This window comes from Prosopis cineraria, unplaced genomic scaffold, assembly GCF_029017545.1.
Source record: "Prosopis cineraria cultivar Desert tree isolate PC_DT_omini unplaced genomic scaffold, ASM2901754v1 PC11, whole genome shotgun sequence".
Classification (NCBI taxonomy): Eukaryota; Viridiplantae; Streptophyta; class Magnoliopsida; order Fabales; family Fabaceae; genus Prosopis; species Prosopis cineraria.
The window spans coordinates 7,827,436-7,837,924 of record NW_026555342.1 but is presented as its reverse complement, the minus strand read 5'-3'; the positions used below and the strand labels follow the sequence as shown (position 1 = coordinate 7,837,924).

The 10,489-nt window shown below is 35.2% G+C and overlaps 1 protein-coding gene across 1 annotated transcript; it reads right to left on the bottom strand.

Annotated features, from left to right (window-relative positions):
* Positions 1–7,688: 7,688 nt before the first annotated feature.
* LOC129284813 (SEC1 family transport protein SLY1) lies at positions 7,689–10,257 on the bottom strand. The gene is made up of 2 exons (XM_054920290.1): positions 10,068–10,257; positions 7,689–9,833 (listed from the first exon to the last, which is right to left on the bottom strand). The coding sequence occupies exons 1-2, from the start codon at positions 10,096–10,098 to the stop codon at positions 8,008–8,010; spliced, it is 1,857 nt and encodes a 618-aa protein (XP_054776265.1). The 5' UTR covers positions 10,099–10,257; the 3' UTR covers positions 7,689–8,007.
* Between the last annotated feature and the right edge of the window lie 232 nt (positions 10,258–10,489).

Here is a 10,489-nt window from a genome sequence, read left to right as displayed (position 1 = left end):
ATAGTTCTTAATTGTCTATTACTATACAGTAGGTATAACACAATCCTTGACATTATCAAACACACAAAACACCAGACATGAAATATCATTATGATAACCAAGAATAATCAAATTCTTGAAAAATGATTATCATAACGCAAGGGTCATGAAAAAGTTAAAGAAATTAGGATCTTAAGAAAATTCTTTTTGAAATGCCATTTAAGCTCAAACTATAGTCTAAAACCAAATATAAGAGATAGCGGAAGAAAGAAAAATAAATAACATCTCTAAACAAGCATAAAAAGAGAAAATTTTATCTCCCTTATAATTGCTCTATCCGCTATTCACTGTGGCGGATGACATAGAGAGCCAAGGCTCTCACTGAGCAGTATGCTGCAGCCCGCCTCTATTGTCATAATAACACTTAAGGCCTAACTTTCAAAGCATGTTGATTCACTATCTGACGTTCAATTTGGGCGATTCAAGCCTCCATACGTAACTCTTAGAACCACCTAACTATTGGCACTAGTCTCATAACCAAATATTAATCCAATTGAAAGTTGGACATCTGAACATAAAAGGGTACCTTTTCTTCCCAAAACAATAACTAAGGTGTCCAAACTTACATACCAAGTGCCAATAATCATAGAACTACTTGAACTAACTCAAGTAGACTATAAACAACTTGTTTACATAGTTAAATTACAACAATATCAGTGCATACAAATTTTGGCCATCCAAATCCTAAATTAGCATAAACCCAAAAAGGGGTAACAAATCCACAAAATTAACACTTGTACTAGTATCTTGACCTCTCACAACCATTACACCACAATTACAACATTTCAGGTCAAGATACCCACAGACTATAACAGAAATTTATGCAAGTACTCTCAAAATAACATACGCTTCTTAAGTTGGCATATGCATACTTAATTCATTACAAAACAAAGATAAAGGGAAAGGACTGTACAAACACTAGTCCCTTCAATGCTAAGCAGAACCTTCCTTCCCTTTGCCCCTATCAGAGCTTTCACATAAAATATATAACCATGGGATGAATCAAGGACTTAGTAATCAAATAGTCTAATCAAACTACTTGTGTATAAGAGCAAATAATGATTATGTGAAGTGGCACATAAAACACTTAACAAGTTACATGCACATACATATGATTAAAAAATGATATGTATAATCAACACACCACCTTATACCCTCTTTATATCTTTTGATTAAATTTATAGGCTAAAAACTCAATATGACCAAATTCATGTGATTAGATTGGCCTAGCTCACCATTCGCAGGAGGCAGCCTCAACCAAAAGCTACTTCACCTACTATGGACCACAAATTTTCCTTGTCCATTAATACTCAAGGTGTCGATGTCCAATCTATATTACATAATACTAGGATTTCTAAACAATATAGAACTGTGTACCGAGGCCTTCACAGTGTCAATGTACCATATAAATTTTCAAATAATGTCCCCAACACCACACTAGGATGAACTCCCACCATGTCACAATGATTATGCCAAACATATACTCAATGATTTCACACATAAACATAAAATATAATTTCCACTAAAATGATTATTTCTATTTAAACCATATAATTTTGTAAGTAACTATCTTGAATATAGGACTGTTCCAAGCACAATTTTTCATTCCACTTCACATAAAGTTTTTAAATCATAATTGTTTTATATTAATACTATACTAGTACAAAACAAGAGTATTAACTTTAATAACTACCACACAACCATCTAAACATGCTGATGATTCCCTATTTTATGTTATAATTGATATGTTTTTGGTTATATTTTAGGGGTCATCAATGGAAAAGAGAAACATTTTCTTGCTTTTATAAAGAAAAATTAATTAAGTACCTCAAGTGAATTTATTGTAATATTTTTTAAGAAAATTATTTAAAATGATGAAAATTAAAGTAAGCAAATATTATACTCATATTTATTAATTATGAATAGGTGGGGCATGTCTACATCAAAGCAAGAAAGAGAAAGGAGACAAAGAAAAAGTGCTTTTCAGTCTAAAACATACAGCAAAATTTCATACACACTATCAAAATTTTTAAAATTGCTCATTAATGCCATAGCACCGCTGAAGGAGTGCCATGGTACTAGACGAAAATGCAAAAATGCACAATTTTATTTTTTGTGCGAAATTAACCTATATAACTTGTCTTTCTATACTTGAGGAGCCAGCTTTAAGCTGTTACAATTGGAGGAAAACCCTAAGAGAGTAAGGGGAGAGGTCTTGAAGCTTGGGATCAAGAAAAAGTAGAGCAAATCTTCATTCTACCTCAGTTTTTCAGTATTTTCTCTTCTTCTTTTTCTTTATGCTAATAGATTTGAATTTTTCCTGTGCTATTGTAATTTTCATTTTAGCTATATATAGCTAAATCTTCTTGTTCTAAAGGACTATAAACCTATTTATGTAAACAACCTTAGATTTATCATTTTAGTTGTTGAGAAATGAAATTTTGATTACTTGTTCTTGAGCTATTTTGTTCTTGTTTAGTGATTGGCCACCACTAGGTGAGATTTGGACATTTGGGTTAAACCTTAGAAGAGGAGACTCTTGGACCTTAAGAACTAATAGCCTATGATTAGTTTAACTAATTTTTCATTAGAACAAGAATGTATCTTATGGACTTAGGTAATCCTTATGGGTTAGGGTCTCTAATGCAATTAATTAATTAAGGTAATAATTTACTTTAATTAAATTAATTAGAATCCTCGGTAATTGAAAGATACTTTGGATTAATTTAGATTCTTGGATTATCAAAATTGAATTTCAAGACAACTAATGTGATAATAAGAGGTTATGAAGCAAATAGGGGATTAGGACTCTAGAACACTCTTTTCTTAGTTGACTCTAATTGTTTGTGGATTTTAAGTTATTTTTAATTGATTGCTTTTAATATTTTCATTTTAATTGTTTTAAAATTAATATCTAGTTGTATTATCTTAACATGAATGAATTTGAAAATTTAATGCCTAATTGCCATTTTAATTAATTACTTGAAGGATTGACCTTGATTTATTACCAACTTCAATTGTGACCCGTATATTTGCGGTGTCTTTTAATTTTTGTGGGTACCAAGTTTTTGGCTCCATTACTGGGGTTACTTCAACCCTTTTGTCACTAAAAGTGTTACCATGGTCAAGATTTAGCTCCACACATGTCCACTAACGTAATAATGCTCGATTAATATTTAATCATCAATCTACCCACTAATTAACCCCTTTCTAATACAATTTTAGGTACCCATTATATCCAAAACCTTATTTAATCTCATTAATTCTCCCAACACACTTTATTAATTTCATTTAGTACCTAAACACTTTAATAATGCCACTTTATTATCCACATTTCTTCCCATCTTTTAACTTCCACTTACGGTTTGTCCAAACCTTACCTAAAAATTCTAAATCACTATACAATCCATAAACCTATGTTTAGATGCTTGATTGAACTCCACAAGACCTTAACTAAGGCAATGGGTTCGGTTATAACCCAAGAAAAATAGAATCAAGTCCCACAATGCCCCAAACTTTTAGAAATTTGCATAAAGGGAGAGGAAAAGATGTAAGAAGTTTATCCAAGGATGAATCTTGCTCTAATTGCTTCCAAATTGCTCTCAATATTAAGCCCTAACACCCACGAGTCCTTCTTCCGACGCTCCTCTTGTTTTCTTTCTTTCTTTCCTTTGAAATCAAACGCGTTTCACATATGCTTTATGCTAGAATTTGGCCATACGTTGTAGCATATGGCACAGCAAGTGCTGCATGCCAAAATGGCTTCCCGCTCAAGCCCAATTGACTCGTATACCATCATAGCATATTTTTTAAGCTATCCAAAGGTTCAAAAACTTTATTAGTATTCCAAAAACATCATTAGTTCATAAATCACTTATTTTGACTAGTTTGCCCTCTTAAACATTGGAATTTTAAAGTGTGAAATTCAGGATGTTACAATAGGCAACATTTCAAAAATGTTGCAATAGATTAACATGAAAATTATTGCTTATTCCTGACATATAGGCAATAGTTTTTTTTAATGTGTTGCTAAAAAGTGCAAAAACTATTGCGTTTTATCATAGGTAACATTGGAATTGGTGCAAGTTCAAAAATGTTACCTTTAATTTTTTGGAACAATTTTCATACCTTTAATCACAATTTTTAATTGTTTTTATATGACAAAAATGTTGTAGTAAACATTCCCTTCAAGTACCTTGTGCCTGTTTGGATTTCATGTATGGTCAATTCTAAAAGTCGAAACCATGGTTTTGTAAAAATACATCTAAACACTCCTATTACATATGAAAAATAATTATGAATTCAAAATCATATTTTTCTAAAATCATCCAAACATCTATTATACATGTTAAAATCAATTGTAAACCTAAAATCATGCTTTTCTTATAAATATCTAAACACCTTTATATATGTCAACCCAAAAATGTGATTTTAAAATAGTTTATAACATTTTTTGGATAAATTTTTAGAAAAATATAATTGAAAAGCATATAATAGTAACTTATGAGATAACTGTGATTTTGGGATTATAATTGGTTTTGACATGTATGGGCATTTGGATATTTTTAAGAAAATTATGGTTTTATATTCATAATTAATTTTGGCATGTATAATGGGTGTTTGGATAATTTTAGGAAAATATAATTTTTATTTTATAATTGATTTTCACATGTAATAGGGGTTATTTGGATATATTTTTGCAAAATCATGGCTTCGTCTGATTTTCAATTGTGCTTTTCAATTTTTTTTTCAATTCTATTTTTTTAATTTTGATTAAAATCAATCTTATTAATCAATTTTATAAATTAATTATATACCATATAACATAGTCAATTACATTCAAAATCAATCATATTAATTAATTTTTTTCATTATCAATTATATCTAACTGAAATCAAAATACATCCCTTATCTTTCAAACACAACAGTAGGTGTTGCTTAAAGCCATATAATGACTTTATACGATCAATACACCTTCCTACAATATCTATTGATTCAAATTATATACTTGCTCTTCCAAATCTCTATTTAAGAAGGTATTTGATCATATGATCAATCTAGGTTAAAGGCAAGAGCCAATGGCACCTTGATAGTGTTGAACTTGGTTTCCATGGCAAAAGTTTATGGTAAGTTACTGCCATTTAATTGGGTAAATTCTTTGGCGACTAATCATACTTCATGCGGGTTGATACTTTCAGTAAGGGTTGTGCATGGGAATGAAGATCTACTTGCAACGTACTGTTGTTTATTTCTTTGGTAACTTGTTGATCTCCATTGCACCCATCTTCATCTACTTTCTATTTTGCAGTTGCATCCCTGGGCAGTTTGTCAGCTGAAATACTTGCAATAAAGGCTTTCATGGCAAGAGCCAATATGTTAAAAGATACATGATTACTTTGGGAGTATTTGGCACATGCAATTGGTATGCCCAAATCCGCCCCATCCCCTCTGGGTTCAAGATTTGAGACTTGAGTCTTTTTTTAAAAACCCTACCTCCAAAATGACTTCTTTTTGGAGTTGTGACAGGAAAAACTTTAAGTCAGGCAACCCAGCCAGACCATCGAGTTACCTAGGTTATCATAGGTTAACTTGTTTGGGTCAATCTGGGTCAATCATATCTAGGTTTAGTGTGAAATTGGACATACCAAGTGTCAATCACATTCAGGTTACCAATCAAGCATGACAGTCTGGTCTAGTTTTCCATTGTTTAGCATAGTTAATGTGGGAGGATATTACATTTTCTCTTTCATGTTTGCAAACAATTCAAGGACTCAACTCGTTAACTCCCACGCCAGTTCCAAGAGAGCTCGACAGCATCAATCCCCAACTTCCTAACCATGTCAGCTTCATCCTCATTTCGAGTGTATGTAATTGCTAGCTATATAGATGGTACACAAGCAAGTCGGAAATGACTAAAACCGTTAGTCAAACATGTAGGGCAACACCAAGAGATGGTGAGACTAGGAAGGGGAGGTTTAGTTCTTCTCGTTGTGACTCGGCCGCATTATTTGTAGAGCCTCCATTTTCCATGTCTCATTACTGGCAATTGCTGCGGACGAAGAAGCTAAGGTGAGTGATTTGCAAAGGGGTAATCCATGACCTTGATTCAAACAAGGACATTCTTCTGGAGGAAGATGAAGAGCATGTGAGGAGAGAGGGAGATCGGAAACGGTGAGAGAAAGTGCAGAGAAGGAGATGGAGGAGGGGAGAGAGTTTGTAAATATTTTATAATAAAAAAATATTAAGAGAGAGAGAGAGCTTGAATATTTTATAATAAAAAATATTAAAAAGGACAAACAGTGGGACCCATACCATGGACGTCAGGAGGTAACGAATGAACTGCATTTCAAATTTTCAAGGACAAAAATGACTTTAAGTTGAGTTCAGAGCGCCTGTAGATTCTAATGGTAAAATTTAGGAGCTAAAATATCCCTTAACCCTCACCTCTCAAAGGAAGTATATGCTAGAATACCCATTGACATTCTTACGGAAGCCAACTAGAAAATGGGTCACAAAAACAGTGCACCAATTGACACTAGGATGCACCAAAAACTATTGGGAAAATAGATCGATCTTACTCATAAAAGACCCAACATTTGTTTTCCTATAAACACGATGTCAACTTATGAATAAACACAGAAGAACGCACTGAGATAGCTTACAGAATATTGAAATATCTGAAGCTGACACAACGGATTTGTATTTTAAGAGGGCAGCACGTCTAGAAATAAAAGTCTAGACAAATGTTAATTGGACATGATCAGTCATGTACAAGAGATCAACCACTAGAAATCGTTCATTGGTGTGGGCAATTCGTATCATGGAGGAGCAATTAGTTGTAGCTAGAAGCAGACTAGAACTGGGAGTTCATTGTCGAGAAGACTACTTATAAAGTTTGAGTGTGGACTTAGAAGCGCCGGTGAAAAATCCTACGTAAAAGCATGCCTATTATTAGCATTGGAAAAAATTTCTTACATCATGACCGAAGATTGGTCCTAGTTTTATAGAAGAAAAGATTGAATCAAACAAAATCAGTCTCTCATAAAAACCCACAAATGCAAAGGTGACAGAACTGATCAAGACCATTCTAAAACAATACAAGAGCTATGCTTGAACTATTAAGCGCCAAATTAAGGATGGTCGACATCTGCTCCTAGCCTGTATAATTGTTGGAGACCACATGGGTCTATCAAATGCCGAAGCCCATTGGCCCGCAGAAGTCTTTGGATCTAGTTTTAAATTTTCAGATCTAGAGTTTGACAAATAAGCTACATTATATATTTTATATATTAACCGTAAACCTAGTTTTGAGAGAGGATGATCCATTAACTTCAAATCCCTTTAAATCCGGACACTTTTTCTTAAAAAAAAAAAAATCATAAAGCCTGAAAGAGTATTCTATCACTGCCTATATTGACAGACCGCTCATGGTTGACCTCCTGTAAGATCTGGATGCATTCAACAGGGCAAGGGAACACAAGAGCTTCAAAAGAATTTGGACACTTTTTGACAGAAAAATGGAAAACAAAGAGTCCAGACTCCGATTTCACCAAAATTAATTCGGCCTATTGCAAAAATGACAATGACCACTGACCAGTGAAAGACAAGTACAAAATACAAAATACAAATGCCACAGCTTTAAAGAAAGATTCAAAGTAAACTTTCGTAAGCACCATCTAATATTACTCTTGCTTGCAGGATTGCACATTAGAAGGCGGAAAATTTAAAAGAAACAGACAAAAATCAATGAAATAAAAATGACACATAAACAGCTGTTACACAAAACTAGGAAGACAGCAAGCTGCAATCCAATTCCTTTACAACAAGGAAGAAATGTATTGCCTGAGATCCTGAATCCCTTTCAGACAGTGAATATGAAATGAATATTGACTTTGCTGGTACATTACCTCCATGTCTGTGTTCATCAACAATTTGGCCTTCTGGAATGGGTATACAATTTCCTTTGAACTATTGAGCTGAAGATCCAGCAGTACCCAAACCCATCTTCTGTCCCAACATTGTTAGCTGCTCTACGAAGTCCTCACCAGTGAGAATTTCTGTTGTTCCATATATAACGTGCTTGACAGGCTGCTGACGCCGCGCAAGCTCTTGTAGACTGCCATACTCGACATAATTACCACCGCCAATCATGAACACAATTGCCTCCTTAAATGGTCCTTTCAAATGGCTGCCGCCAGCTGATCCAGACTTAGGAGAACGAGGATCAAAAGCAAGGTATGAATCTACTTCAGGATTAGGCCTCCCTTCAGTCAAGGCTTCAACTGTCCTTGTCAACGCTAGCTGCCTGTCATTAGATAAGAGATTCTTGACACCAGCTGTCACTGCACTAATTGACTGCCCATAGAGTTTCTCAGCCCAGTCAACAATATTACTTCTGCTAGCAGAATTTGCAGATGCCAATGAAACATTCAATGATTTGATCTTCTTCACATACAGAAAAGCAGCAATATCAACCTCAGATTCTCTCAGTGCCGTTTCCACAGCTTCCACTTCTGACTGATTAATGCTTTCAGAAGAAATTAGATACATGATGGCAAAGCGAAGCTTATCAATCTTTGTCCCCTTCCCTCTGAGCACAGCAAGTAGTTCATTACGTTCAACACCCCCTCTAATCATCATGTCATTTTCCTTTTTTGCATAAGAATCCAATGATCTCTCCTTGATCTCACCCAACAACACAGTAGCAATGTTTGTGTGCTTATCAATCACCTGTTTTCTTTCAGTGAGCTCGGGCAGCGAATTCACAGCATTCATCAAATGCTTTGTGTTACCAATCAAGTCTGTGCCATCAAATTCTGCACCACTAGTTCCACCAGTCCTCTTATTTACCTCATCCACGTCTTTCTTATACTTACTCAGCTGGGTCTCAATCTCCACTGCAACTTCAGGAAATTCTAATGATCCATTTGCAACCCAAAATGAGTCTGAACTATCCAATTCATAAGATCTTATCCCACCTTTTTCTCCTTGCACACTTAACCTATTCAGCTTCAATCCAAGAACATCATGAACAAGGGGTCGGTAACGAAAATCGTGCTGTATAGCAACTGATAACTCAAAATTCCTATCAAATATGCACAAAACTGGGCGCTGAAAGGAGCTAACAAAACTACCGCCCTCTGTAAACAAATTGTTCTTTGCCAACATATGGTCTCGCAATCTCTGATCCAATGCTGATGCAACCATCTCTGCAGGACCACCGCGTGGACACCTTATGATTGGCACAACAGCAAGCGTAGCTAAAACACAGAACAAACCGCTAACAACCGTCTCGATAATCTCCTCAATTTCGCGATCTCCAGCTGAAGGATCATTCAATTGGACATAGGTGGACTTTTGAGCCAGGGAAAACAAATTATCTTCCAATGTCACGAACTCCAAGTACTGATCATGCACCTTGGATATCCGACGAATTGAATCTGAATTCAAAGTCCCAGATGCAAGATCCTCGAGAAGTGGACGAGGAATGGAGGTCGAGAAATTGAGATGAAAACTATCATAGAGTGAGCGGGATGCATCAGCGATGATCCGCTGGATATTTGATTGATTAGGTTGAACGAAATAGACAGCAGGCACATCATGGACAGGTTTTCGGTCCTTGTCAATGAGAAAGTAAAGGGTTACGCCATGCTTGCGGAGGTCCTTAACATGGATCAACGGGGAAAGAATGTTTTGGCAGAACTTGTCGTAGATCAGTATCTTGTACACCTCTTCGTTTGTGGTGCCTGTTGCGTTAATCGGTTGGTTCAGATTCAACATGCGGGCTATGCATTCTGAGACAACAACAAATCATACTCGAGAATATCAATACGCGGAGAAATGATAAAGCTTTTAATTTGGAAAAAAATTCCTGAGATTTGATATTTTAAGCATCAAAATTAATTCCAGAAGGTATAGGCTGAATAAATCATGGCGATAGAAGGCATTTATTAACTGTAGCAAAAGATTGAAGCTCTCTTTGCCAAAATTTTCACAAAAGCAGAAACCAAGAGCAAGATGAGAATTACCGGTTTGCTTCTGACGAAGATTAAGAGACATGGCTCTGAAATCTGAATTCTCGCCGAATGAGTTTCACTTCCGTTCTTCCTCTACGCGCAGGTGACGGACGTAAGAAGACGGGAAGGGGTTAGCGTTCACTTTGTCCTTGGAAGGGTACTGAAAGACTTCTCTCTCCTTTTACTTTTTTTTTTTTTTTTTGCTTTGGGGGGAGGGTGGGGGGAGAGCCCAAACTCTCCATTCCTTTTAATGGAACAAACTCTTTTTTCTCATGTCTTGTGACATTTGCTTTTTTTATTTTTGTTTTTGTTTGTCTTGTAACAGTAGCTGAAAAGGAGTGAAATGACCATATAGCTGCATCTCATTTTCTTGTGAACTAATTGTTACAGGGTCAATGACTCGAGCCAAATTTAAAAAATCAGCTTAAATTAGT